Source organism: Rhineura floridana, chromosome 11 (assembly GCF_030035675.1).
Source record: "Rhineura floridana isolate rRhiFlo1 chromosome 11, rRhiFlo1.hap2, whole genome shotgun sequence".
NCBI lineage: Eukaryota > Metazoa > Chordata > Lepidosauria > Squamata > Rhineuridae > Rhineura > Rhineura floridana.
This window is the reverse complement of record NC_084490.1, coordinates 14,033,191-14,046,964: the sequence shown is the minus strand read 5'-3', so window position 1 is coordinate 14,046,964 and position 13,774 is coordinate 14,033,191. Positions and strand designations below refer to the sequence as shown.

The window sequence follows — 13,774 nt, the reverse complement described above, 5'->3', positions numbered from 1 at the left end:
TATAGTGTACAGTCACTCTCGTGGCTGTATAATATCTCTAGCAGAGAGAATAAGGTTATAAAACAGAATGAGCAATAACCAGCCCCACTCTCCACCCTTTCTGCTAACTCACACAGTCTTGCAGAATAAAACAAACAAGATTTCTCCAGTAAAGTATATAAAAATCGTTTGCTCGTAACATAATTCAGGCACAGCTTAGGAAATCAGAAAGAAGAAAATAGAGGTTACTTTCAGTCCATGTTTTAGCTTCTGGCAAGCAGCCCCATGCCTGTCTGCTCATGTGGTGATGGAGAATTCAGAAGGCAGCAGAGCAAGAAGAAGGATGGGGGGGGAGAAATAACAAAAAGGAATCTATACCACAGCAAACTATAGTATCCCTATTCTCTTTTAGTGTATTAAGGCATGTATAACCCTGCCTCCTAGTGGTGGCATGTGAGGTAGCCTATTTCCAACACATACTCTTAAAAGAAATAATTTAAAATGAGGAACAATCATTGGTCTAAAAGGCTCATTGTTCTTGTTTTAGCTCAGTCATGGCTCCTTTGACCCTGCTTTGAGTGATAAAATTCAGTTCCCTTCTCTGTATCTGATGATCGCAAATGAAAGTCCTCAGTATGCTGGGATAGTTCAGCTGTTTCAGCATTTTGGATGGACCTGGATTGGCCTTTTTGTTTTAGATGACGACAGTGGAGAAATGGTATTGAGGATTCTCATTCCTTTACTGCTCGAGAACAATATTTGTATTGCTTTTAAGGAAATTATTCCAACACCAAAGGAGGTCAATGGTGACACAATGCAAGTTGATAAGAAATTGGATAGAATAATTTCTGTTCTCTCATCAACCAAAATAAATGTTTTTCTTGTTCATGGGGATTCACGGTCTGTGGACACCTTGCGACTGATTCTGGCACTATATGAAAACTTTGAAATGAGACCAATAGAGAGGGTTTGGATTACAACAGCTCACTTGGATATTGTATCTGCTGTACATAATGCTTTATTCCCAACAAAATCCCTAAATGGCACCTTGTCCTTCACATTCCACAGCAATGATTTAGCAGAATACAAAGAATATCTTGAGGCTTTAAATCCTAAACAATTTGATCTTTATTATTTCCATTGGTTTTGGTCCACTGCATTTTGGTGCAAAGCCCCCAAATTTGAATATTATTTACCAGGTGGAGAAAACTGCACTGGAGATGAGAAGTTGCGGAGCCTCCCCGGAAGTGTGTTTGAAATGGGGATGTCTGGTCAGAGCTACAGTATCTACAATGCTGTTTATGCTGTAGCACATGCTCTGCATGCCATGATTTCATCAACATCTAAACAGAAAAGAAAGGGAGATGGAGCCTCATGGAACCTTTCTAATATTTATCCTTGGCAGGTAGGATTCTCATATTCATCTGTACTATAATGATTGGGCATGAATGGCTTTCACTGGCTGGATTCAGGTTCATTACTTTAGAGCAATTAACTGAATTTCATAGAAGCTACACACACAAAAATAGTTAGCTTGCTCTGAATAATAAACGGGCTGATCCTTCCAAAAGTTTTGAAATGTTCCATTCCTGCTTTCCCCAACCTGGTATCCCCCAAATGTTTTTAACTACAACTGCCTTTGAAATGGAACTGGACTGCCTTCAAGTCGATTCTGACTTATGGAAACCCTATGAATAGGGTTTTCATGGTAAGCGTTATTCAGAGGGGGTTTACCATAGCCTTCCTCTGAGGATGAGAAGCAATGACTGGCCCAAGGTCACCCAGTGAGCTTCATGGCTGTGTGGGGATTCAAACCCTGGTCTCCCAGGTCGCAGTCCAACACCTTAACCACTACACCACACTGGCTCTACAACTGCCTTTAGCAGGGAGTAATTGGCAGTGATGCTGCAATTTATAGCAGAAGATATTGTATCTGGGGTGTACCAGGTTGGGCAGGCTGTTCTACACAAAGCCTGTGCAATTTCATAGTAAAGCATATCCAGCATGAGCCCCACATTTTGTTCTGACCCCAAGAATATTTAAATCTCTTAGCATCTCTCTCCTCTCTATTTTGCCAGGCCTAGGCACTGGGAAATTTAGTAACTCTGACTGGGAGCTATGATTAGCTGATGGGCTGTAGGAAAAAGAAACTATTTACATTTTCTATTTAAAAAAAGCCCTGTTCTTTGGTAGCCACTTTGATTTATTATTTGGCCCAGTTAGTTGAATCGGTAAATCAAGCCTCGGAACATCTGCACATTATCAGTAACATGTTGTAAGGTGCTGCTGTTCCACAATGGGGGAGGGTGGAATATGGGCCAGATATCCTATCAGCTGATTTCTCCTTGGCCAACTTGATGAAGACAGCCGGGCCAATTCTTGAAAAGAAGCTTGACTCGGTGAAGAAACCAGGATTCGGGCCCCCAATAAGGTATCCTGAAACCTTCAGAAAATCCCTCCCACAGGTATTCCTCAGCCCATCAACTCGTATAATACTCAGATAGGGCAGCCAATGGACTGTATATCTCTTCCCTCTTTTTAATTGAGCCCTGGCTCCTAGGTTTTGGCATTGGCTCCCACATATAGACCAGACTTGTCTATATCTTTTCTTTTTTCTTTTCAAAAGTGAAAGTCCATGTGGTTAGCAGTTTAAAATGAATGCCACCTGTCAAAATTCATTGCTCACCACAAGCTGGTTGTCAGGTACTTGGGAACTGCCATGCAAACAGTTTTTAATCCCTCCCCCAAATCAATGTGACTGGAGTCTTCTGTGAAAATAATTCACTGTAATGAAAACGCAGACCTATTCATCAAAATGAAAGAGAAAGGCCACCCACATACCCCTCCATCCTCCTGTCTTGAGCTCTGAAGCTTTCTTTAGTCAGCTGGGTTTTGCTTCTCATGGGGGATCAGGGGAGGGGGAACAGTCATTCATTATTTGGACAGCCAAGGCCACAGAGCAACTTGAAACTTAAGAGTCCCTGACACAATTTGAGTCACTTGCTTAATAAAGCAGTCTGACTCAGAAACATGATGACCTTCCCCAATTCCCATCAATTCACTTTATATTTGGGGGTATTCAGTGAGCCAATGTAGACCCCTAGTATGTTCCACCTCCACTGTCAGAGGCAGTATTTTTCTGACTGCCACCTTCAGAGAATCGGAAGTGGGCAGAGTTGCTGCTGCGCTCATCTTCTGCTTCTGAGCTTCCCATAGGCATCTGGCTGGCCACCATGAGAAAAGAATGTTGGACTACATGATTCTTTGGCCTAATCCATCAGTGCTCTTCTTGTATCCTTATAACATGAATTTAGACCCTCTAATATTATTCAAAATGTATACCGAGTTTTGCCTTAGTATGAAATCTGACATAGTGGCATCCTGCTGTTTATTAGCTAGATTTCAAATCTGTGAAGTGGGGATTCAAATTAAAAATTCTAGTTTATCCATGGAGATGATAACTCTTAAATTTCATCTTCCTTGCCGAACTGCATCACTTCATGTGATTTTATTTTCCAACTTAGCTTCACTACTTTCTGAAACACATCCACTTCAACAATACTGCTGGGGAAGAAATATTTTTTGATCAAAATGGAGAGCTGGCAACTAGATATGATATCATCAACATTGTCACATTCCCCAATGCATCCATTCGTAAAGTCAGCATTGGAAGGATGGACCCACAGGCTCCTGAAGGAAAACAATTCACAATCAATGGAAGTGCTATTGTGTGGAATCACAAGTTTAACCAGGTGGGAAGGAGTTTTATTTTCCAGAACTGTAGGCTTATGGATGGGCCCAAGACAAATTCTGCCTTGCTCTTGGTACCACATAAGAGTTTAACGTTAACTCACTCATGAGTTACTTTTTGCATACCTTTGTTCACTAGAGAGAACATAATAATGTTGACTCACATAGATTCATGCTGCCCTCTTCTACCCATCAATTTGTCTCTGTGCTAAAGAAGGATAAGGGGATTGCAGAGAAGCTAAATGGTTTTGTTTGTATCTGTCTTCAAAGTAGAGGATATAGGGCAGATCTCTGTGCCTGAACTAACTTTTGCAGGAAGGAAGTCTGAGGAAAATAGTGGTGACAAGAGATGAAGTTCTAAGCTTAACTGACAAAATTAGGCAAGTCCAGATAACATCCATCTGAGAGTTCTTAAAAAAAAACCTCATGTGAAATTGCTCATATTTTAACAAAAATAAGTAACTTGTCTTTCAGATCCACCTCCATACCTGAGGACTGGAAAGTGGCTAATGTGACACTAATCTTTAAAAAGGAGTCAGGGGGGATTCTGGAAACTACAAGCTGGTTAGACAAACATCTGTCCTGGGAAAACTGGTAGAAAGTAGTGTTAAAGATAAAAAGAGCAAAGGATATAGAAGACTGAGCCTTGATGAAGCAGAACCAGCATGGTTTCTGCAAGGGTAAGGATTCTCTCATGAGCCTATTGGACTTATTTGAGAGTGACAACAAACATAAATAGAAGCGATCCAGTGGACATAGTGTGCTTGGACGTTCAAAAAGCTTTTGACAAGGTATCTAACCAAAGACTCCTGAATAAGCTTAGCAGTCATTGAATAAGAGGAGAGGTCCTCATGAGGACCTGGAACTAGCTAGGAAACAGAAAGCCGAGAGTAGGAATAAATTGACAGTTCTCCCAATGGAGATATAGAAAGTGGAAAAGCCCAAGGATCAGTACTGAAGCCTGTGCTTTTTAGCTTGTTCATAAACAATCTAGAATTAGGTGTGAGCAGTGAGGTGGCCAAGTTTGCTGATGATAATAGATTGTCCAAGGCTGTTAAAACGAAAAGGGATTGTGAAGAACTTCTCCAAAGTGAGTGAGTGGGCTGTAAAATTGCAAATATAGTTCGGTGTAAACTAGTGTAAAATTATGCATAAGGAAAATAGCTTAATTTCAAATATACGCTCATGGAGTCTGAACTGGCAGTGACTGACTAGGAATGGAACCTTGGGGTCGTAATGGATAGCTCAGTGAAGATGCTGACCCACCGTGCAGCAGATGTGAGAAAGGCACATTCCACACTAGGGCTTATTAGGAAAGGTATAGAAAATAACACTGCTGTTATACAAATCAGTGTTGCAGCCACATTTGTAATACTGTGTACAGTTCTGGTTGCCTCACCTCAAAACAGATATTGTAGAGCTGCAGAAGGTTCAGAAAAGGCCAACCAAGATGAACAAGGGGATGGAGTGAGTCCCCTCTGAGGAAAGGTTGCAGCAGTTGGGGCTTTTTAGTTTAGAGAAAAGGCGAGTCAGAGGCAACATGATAGAAGTGTATAAAATTATGCATGGCATGGAGAAAGTGGATAGAGAAAAGTTTTTCTCCCTAATAAAACTAGAATTTGTGGTCATCCAATGAAGCTGAATGTTGGAAGATTCAGGACAGACAAAAGGAAGTATTTCTTCACACAATGCATAGTTAAACTATGGAATTGGCTCCCATGACAGGCAGTGATAGCCACCACCTTGGATGGATTTAAAAGAGGAATAGGCAAATTCATGGATGATAAGGCTATCAATGGCATACTAGCTATGATAGCCATGCTCTGCCTCCATAGTCAAAGGCAGAATGCCTCTGAATACCAGTGGATGTAAACATCAGGAGGGGAGATTGCTCTTGAACTCAGGCCCTGATTAAGGGCTTCCCTTGGGCATCTGGTTGGTCACTGTGTGGACAGGATGTTGGAATAGATCCAGCAGACTCATGTTCTTATGTTCTTACGTGCTGGACTGTGATATATGGGCAAGACAGTCTCTTAGTTCCAATTTGCTTGGGGCTTTAAACACTAAAAGTAAAATCCTGAACTGTGTCTGTTAGCATAGTGGCAGCCAGTGGAGTAGAAGGCTTATACAATATTAATGAATTTGACACCAGCTGTAGCTTCCATGTTAAACCTAACGAAAGTTCCTCCTAGAACACATTGAAGTAATCCAATCTTGAGGTTACCAATGCCAAGAGCACAGTGGCCAAACTATCTTGGTCCAATAAAGCCATAACTGTCTTACTAACTGAAGCTGGTGAAATACACTTCTGACCACTAATGTCAACTGTGCCTCAAGCGACAAAGATAGATCCAGACTATATGCCTGTTGCTTCAGAAGGAGTGCAACCCTGTTCAGAACATGTAACAGATCTATCTGCCAGACATGGGAACCATTCACCCACAAGGTCTTTATTTAGACAGGCTTTAGATCCAGTTTATTGGTCCTCAACTAACCCACCACTGCAGCCAGACACTGGTCCAGAGCCTGCAAAATTGGTCCCTGTTCAGATGTTACGCAGAAATAGAGCAGTGTGCCATCTGCCTGCTGATGACATTTTGCTCCAAATCCCCTGATGACTTTTCCAAATGGCTTCATATAAGTTGTAAGGCTGAAGTGAACATGGAGATGATAGGAGGAGATAGGGGAGAAAGAGAGAGAAAGCAAGAAGCCAAAGGATATGATGGAACATCTTTGGGTCTGTTGTAGGATTCTGGGATATGAGCCAGGGATTAATTTTACCTTGTAATTATGTAAAATGGACAACATTCGATATTATCATCTTAAGAAAAAACAAGTTGGCCTACACCAGGTATGAGGAAGAGGAACCTACTCAAGGGACTGATCCTGAGCTCCCATACTCCTGGTTGGGAACATTAACAGGTGGGTGGATGGGGGCACCCACTTGTCAGTCACCTGACATAACCATGATGCCATTTGGCCCATTTTTCATTGGCTTGAATTCAAGCTATCCTACCAAGGAAGATCCCATCTGATCCAAACAGGGCTGGAAACCCCTCTTCGCTCTGGAATTCCTGATTGTCAGGATTGTAGGTGATTCCAGGTAGGTGGGGTTTGAGAAAACAGATTGTGAAGACCAAATCCAGCAGGCATTTAAAGGTAATGTTTGGTTTCATTATAATTTTATTGTTCCCTTTGTTGTATGTATGGCTTATTTTTATTTACACTGCTTAGAAATGCAAATGATTGAATGCTATTTAAATGTTTTAAATAAATAAAATTAGGGCTCCTCCTGGACCTAATGTTTCACTGGTCTTGAGTTCACCATCACTGTTCCACATCCTAAATCCTTACTTTTTGGGTCTCCTTAGACTGTACCCCAATCAACATGTGTTGAAAGTTGCCATCCTGGACACAGCAGGATTGTACGTGAGGGGGAACAGATTTGTTGTTATGATTGTCCTCAATGCTCTGAAGGAATGATTTCAAACATGATGGGTGAGTAGAGATTGCATGGCTATATGCAGACGACAGTTTAAATATTTATAAAATATAATTGCCGAAAGGGCTGGTTTTACACAAGAATGTTTGTCAGCATTACACTGTGACTTTGATGTGTGAATGGATCATGCATTTATAAGAGCTTAGGAAGAGCTTTTATATCATTTCAGATGTAATTATTTCCATGGAGTCTGTTCACACATTTAATTCTTTGTATTCATATGTACAGTAAATAAGTTGCAGAATTATATGTATTTATTTCATTTCTGAATCACCTTTTATAAAACTTCTCTAACAATAAATACACATAGGAAATACCATTTCAAATCCAATCCAAATACAGACTTCAATAAAAAATCTCCAATGAAGAGGCTTCTTGGAATGCAAAATTCATCCAATGACCTGATGATGCTTGTCTCTTTCCTGCAAAAAATAAAAGACCCTACTGATTAAGAAGATGAAAGCACATTGAAAACAAACCCCTGCTAGTTCCTAACACTGGGAATAAAACCCTAACTTTTAAAGGATTCTATGTAAATTTTGTGTCCGCTTTTCAACTTTAGGTTTTGAATGAACGTTACACTGTATTAAATCACTATTTGAGAGGAATAAAAGATGCCCCCAATATCAACCACAAATTAAGTGAATAATCCAGTACCATGATCATCCCCCTGTTTTCCCACAATGTCCAAAATGATGATTATCATACCATTCTTCCAAGTGAAATATGTTCAAAGCCTTTTTAAAAGATACACTTTTAAATGGTTGATAGCATTTAGGTAAGTGACCCCGCATACATTTTTAATTATTGAGATTTTTTTCAGATGCAAAGCATTGCAACAAGTGTGCTGAGGATCAGCATCCAAACAAGAATCAGGATCAGTGCATCCTGAAACACATAAGCTATCTGTCATATGGAGAGCCCTTGGGAATACTTCCGGCTTTATTTGCTTTTTTCCTTTCTCTGATCACCTTTGGGGTAATGTGGATCTTCATTCAACATCAGAATACTCCCATTGTCAAGGCCAACAACTGGAACATCACATTCATCCTCCTCACTTCCCTCTTGCTTTGCTTTTTATGTTCCTTCTTTTTCATTGGACAGCCTGGGAAGGTGACCTGCCTTCTCCGTCAAGCAGTGTTTGGAATCATCTTCTCCCTTGCTGTTTCTTGTGTGCTGGCTAAAACCATCACTGTGGTTCTGGCCTTCATTGCCACCAAGCCAGGAAATAGGATGAGGACATGGGTAGGGAAGAGGCTGGCAATGTCAGTCATCATCCTCTGTTCTCTTTTTCAAACTGGCATCTGTGTAGTGTGGCTGGCAACCTCTCCTCCCTTCCCAGAGTTTGACATGCACTCCCAGACTCACCAGATCATTGTGCAATGCAATGAAGGATCAGTCACAATGTTTTATACTGTTTTGGGCTACATGGGGCTTCTGGCCATCATCAGCTTCACTGTGGCTTTCTTTGCCAGGAAGTTGCCTGATACTTTTAATGAAGCCAAACTCATCACCTTCAGCATGTTGGTTTTTTGCAGTGTTTGGTTGTCCTTTATCCCAACTTATCTGAGCACCAAAGGGAAATACATGGTGGTTGTGGAGATCTTCTCCATCTTGGCCTCTACTGCTGGATTACTATGTTGCATCTTCCTCCCAAAAGTCTACATTATTGTTCTAAGGCCTGAGCTGAATGACAGGGATCAGGTAGTAAGGAAAATGCACTGAGTTACTGTAGTGGCTTGTTTGAGCATATTTCCTACTGCAGTGTTTGGTTCTGCAGTGTTTGGTTGTCCTTTATCCCAACTTACCTGAGTTCCAAAGGAAAATACATGGTGGCTGTGGAGATCTTCTCCATCTCGGCAGCTAGTGCTGGGTTATTGGGTTGCATCTTTCTCCCCAAATTCTATGTTATTTTTCTGAGGCCTGAGCTAAACACCAGGGATCAGGTGGTAAGGAAAAAGATTTGTGCTATCTGAGTGACTTGTTGTAACATCTTGCCTACCTGCTTCCAGTGTTGCTTTGCATTTTTTAGAATTCAGTTCACAGAAAGTGCTGTCAACTTTTATTTTGAGTGAGGTGCCAGCTCTGCCTCTCTATTCCATCTGAATATGGAGAGTTGGACCAGTGCCTGGTGGCAGTTATGAGTTGGATGTGAACCAGTAAATTAATGCTGAATCCTGAGAAGACAGGTGTTGTGTGTCCAGAGTTCTCATGTCTAGGAGGTGGGAGACAGCCTGTTGTGAATGGGGTTGCACTTTGCTGGAAGGAGCAGGTCCACAGCTTGTGGATACACCTAGATCCAACATTGTCACTGTGGGCTCAGTTGACCTCAGTGATGAGGCATCTCTTTTTTGAACTCTGGCTGGCTCAACAGCTTGAGCCCCTTTTGGACAGAGATGACTTGACTCCAGTACTCCATGCTCTGGTAACTTCCAGACTGGATTATTGCAGTGTGTTCTATGTGGGGCTGCCCTTGAAGATGATTTGGAAGCTTCAAGTGGTTGGGGTTCCATTTAGAACTCATATAACCCCCATTTAAAACAGCTGCATTGTTTGATATTTCATTTCCCAGCCCAATTTAAGGTGATCACATTATTGTTTAAAGTCCTAAAAGACTTAGGTCCCAAATATCTGAAATCTCCTCCTTCCCTACAGAGACTCCCAAATGTTGAGCATAGGGGGCCCTCTTGGTAGTGCCACCACCCTCAGAAGCTAGGGGGATAGTTATCCAGGAGAGGGCATTCTCTGTGGATGCCCCTAAGTTGTGGAACCCCCTCTTTACAGAACTGTGTCTGACAACTTCACTGTACAGTTTTTGGCAAATGCTGAAGACACACTGCTTTACACTGGCCTTTGACACCTGACATGTATATTTTTAGGACTCATCCTATTTTTTGTGATGCTATGTTGTTAGGAAGGATTTTAGGTTTAAGGATCATCAATCAGATATCCTTTGTGTACTAAATACTTTATTAATTTCTATCTCTTTGTAATTTCCAATAAAAACTGTTTTCATGTCACATAGTAAGCTGTAAAGGGAAGAGAGCCAGAGATGTAAAAGGTGGAGGGATGATTACCCAGCATGCCACATTGGTTATTCCAACTCCTTGGTCTGATAATGAGCCAAAGTGCAGGTTTACCATGAACAGCCCTAACAATTTTTTGTTTTTGTTTTTTTGTGAGGGAAAATTTGGGGAACATTGCTCGGCACCCTGGATTCTCCAGTATGGGGTTCCGCAGGGGTCAGTTCTGTCCCCCATGCTGTTCAACATCTACATGAAACTATTGGGTGCGGTCATCCAGAGTTTTGGAGTGCATTGCCATCAGTATGCTCATGACACACAGCTCTATTTTTTCATCTTCTTCAGGCGAAGCTGTCAATGTGCTGAACCGGTGCCTGGCTGCGACAATGGACTGGATGAGGGCTAATAAACTGAGGCTCAATCCAGACAAGACTGAGACGTTGTTAGTGGGTGGTTCTTCTGACCGGATGGTGGATGTCCAACCTGTCCTGGACAGGGTTGCACTCCCCCTGAAGGAGCAGGTTTGTAGCTTGGGGGTTCTCCTAGAACCATCTCTGTCACTTGAGGCTCAGGTAGCCTCAGTGGCATGGAGTGCCTTCTACCAACTTTGGTTGGTGGCCCAGCTATGCCCCTGTTTGGACAGGGATAACCTGGCTTCAGTTGTCCATGCTCTGGTAACCTCCAAGTTAGATTACTGCAATGCACTCTACGTGGGGCTGCCTTTGAAGATGGTTCGGAAACTGCAGCTTGTGCAAAATGCAGCGGCCAGATTTGTTACAGGGACCAGACAGTTCGAACATATAAACTGATTCTGGCTTGCTTGCATTGGCTGCCTGTATGTTTCCAAGCTCAATTCAAGGTGCTGGTCTTAACCTATAAAGCCTTATAAGGCTTGGGACCACATTACCTGATGGAACGCCTCTCCAGACACGAACCCACCCATACACTATGTTCAATATCAAAGGCCCTCCTCCAGGTGCCTACTCAGGAGAGGGCCTTCTTAGTGGTGGCCTCCAAACTATGGAATGATCTCCCTGATGAGGTGTGCCTGGTGCCAACACTGTTATCTTTTTGGCGCCAGGTCAAGACCTTTCTCCCAGGCATTTTAGCATATGTTTTTAAATTGTTTTTTTTTTAAATGTGTTTTTAAAATTTGTATATTTGTTTCTAAAGTTTTTAATTGTTGTAAACTGCCCAGAGAGCTTTGGCTATGGGGCGGTATATAAATGGAATAAATAATAATAATAATAAATAATTTGCAGTTGGTCTCTATGTGTGGTGAGTTGGTGTTTTAGGGAGGGGATGTGGTATGAGGATATTGCAGTGGGCTGGGGCTTTGTATGGCTGTAGGATTTCTCAGGTTTCCAGATGTGCCCATGCCTCCCCCCCAAAATAATGAGACCTCATGTATCCATGGCACTAAAGAGTGATATTTCATAAATAAAGGAATAGGCATTACACATATCATTCAGGATGTAGCTCCTACTACAAATATGAAGACATAATTCACTAGAAAAGACAATAATGCTGGGAAAAACAGAAGGGAGTAGAAAGAGGAAGACCAAACAAGAGATGGATTGATTCCATAAAGGAAACCACAGATCTGAGCTTACCAGATCTGAACAGGGTGGTTTATAACAGATGCTATTGGAGGTTACTGATTCATAGGGTCTCCATAAGACATAATCGACAACAACACGTCTGCTTTCAGTCATGCATGACACTTTTTTCCTAGAACTAGTTTTCCATAGACCTTAAAAGGACAGAAAATACTTAATAAACTTCCAACCACTGCTCAGAACTTTATCAAACCAATGAAGGCATGTAACAAGTCTTAATATACTGCAGTGCATCAGTAGTTTTCACCAAAATTGGGAAGAAATATATTATATGCTTTCTTAAAAAATTGAACAAAGAGACAAACTATCATTTTTTTTTAACATTGTGAAGCAATGCAGGGTATTGTCTTGGGCAGAATTGCCTCTACTCTGACTGCTCCTTAAGAAGAGCCCAATTCCACCTCTACCGGAGTGGGGCTTCAACTCAGTCAGCCCAGTCAAGAAATGGGAAGACTAATAAAGAGTTCTTGGAGCTACTGAGTTTCAACAGGCTAGAGGGAGCAATCAGGGGAGATAGAGAAACCAGCTTATAAGAGAAAGTGCAGAGGCTTGAGGGGACAACCAGCTCTTACCTCTTCTAAAGCTTCTTTCTCTTCTGGCAATGATGGACAGGGAGCCCTGACAAGAGGCTTCCCCTGCCATTCCACCCCTCTGAGCAGAGGATAATGTGGGACTGACTCACTGGATGTGACCATAGAGGGTCCCAAGGAGGATCATTGGCCTTGTCACTGCAAGCCCCATATCCTGGAAAAAGAGGCTACTGGGGTGCTATGGGGCTCTGAAGTTGGGGAGACCCTCAAAGTGCATTAGGATCAGACTGAGCTCTGTCTTGGCAGAAATTCCCAGCACTGAGCAATGCAAAGACAGATGTCACTTGAAAGGATTTCTTATTTTGATATTGAATGGGCATTTGGACCTATATTGCCTAGGGAAGGGAATGTGAATATGTACCAGTGGCCAAAACATCACTAAAGCTAGACTGGCGGTACCCTTGTTCATCTTATTGTCAATTGGGGTTCATGTTTGGGCATATCCTCTCTGCCCCATATATCATGAGGAATTCAATGCGCCACTCTCTCAGAATGGGCTCAAGCACTATTTAACTTGCTGTATTTGTGATAATTTTCATCAGATTGTTACAGAATTTGGCAGTTTCATAGAAGTCATCAGGTAGGTTCAAGTGATTAGCTGAACAGATGCCATTTTTGCGAAGTGTACAGGTTTTACACATATAGTGAAGGAACCTGGTTTTTCCCACTTGTCCTAACTATATGAGCACTCCTGTCCTCCTATAACACCTAGCAGGTCTTGAATCCCAGCACCAGCCATTTCATTAGCAGGCATTGGATATGAAGTTTAAAAAAGTGTTCCCTAACATTGCTGAGAGCTGAGAATCTTGGAAAATGCATTTATCTATCCTCGAATTATCATAATCACTGTCCTCATGTAATTGTAGTGGGATCCCCCTTCTGTAAGAAAGACAAAAACACAGATGAATCCACATGGTGAAATTTTCCTCTCCACTTATAAAGAATAGTTTCAAAACAATCTTGCACACACACACACAGAGACAGCTCTTTAGAAGGGTTCTATCAAAGAAATGTTTGACTTTCCAGATTGGAATCAGTGGAAGAGCAAAGTCCATTTAGCCCTTAGAGGATTTTGAGTGTGGTTTAATTCCTATTCTGTGTTTTTATCGCAATGCATCTATTGATCTGGGACCGAGGTTTCCTGGTACCCAGTTGTACACCATTGCTTCTTCTTTTGTCGCAATGCATCTATTGATCTGGGACCGAGATTTCCTGGTACCCAGTTGTACACCATTGCTTCTTATTTTGTTGCTGAAGCTGCCTCAGATTGTCAGCAAGAATGCAGACAACAGATTTGTGGGGCAACCAATG

General features: G+C 41.8%; 1 protein-coding gene across 1 annotated transcript in view; it reads left to right on the top strand.

Moving 5' to 3' along the window:
- LOC133367443 (vomeronasal type-2 receptor 116-like) overlaps window positions 1–13,774 on the top strand; it is a 35,067-nt gene that overhangs the window by 7,616 nt on the left and 13,677 nt on the right. The window contains exons 3-4 of the mRNA XM_061591546.1: window positions 527–1,384; window positions 3,504–3,731. Of these exons, the coding sequence (XP_061447530.1) occupies window positions 527–1,384; window positions 3,504–3,731 (1,086 nt within the window). The remainder of the gene's footprint in view (window positions 1–526; window positions 1,385–3,503; window positions 3,732–13,774) is intronic.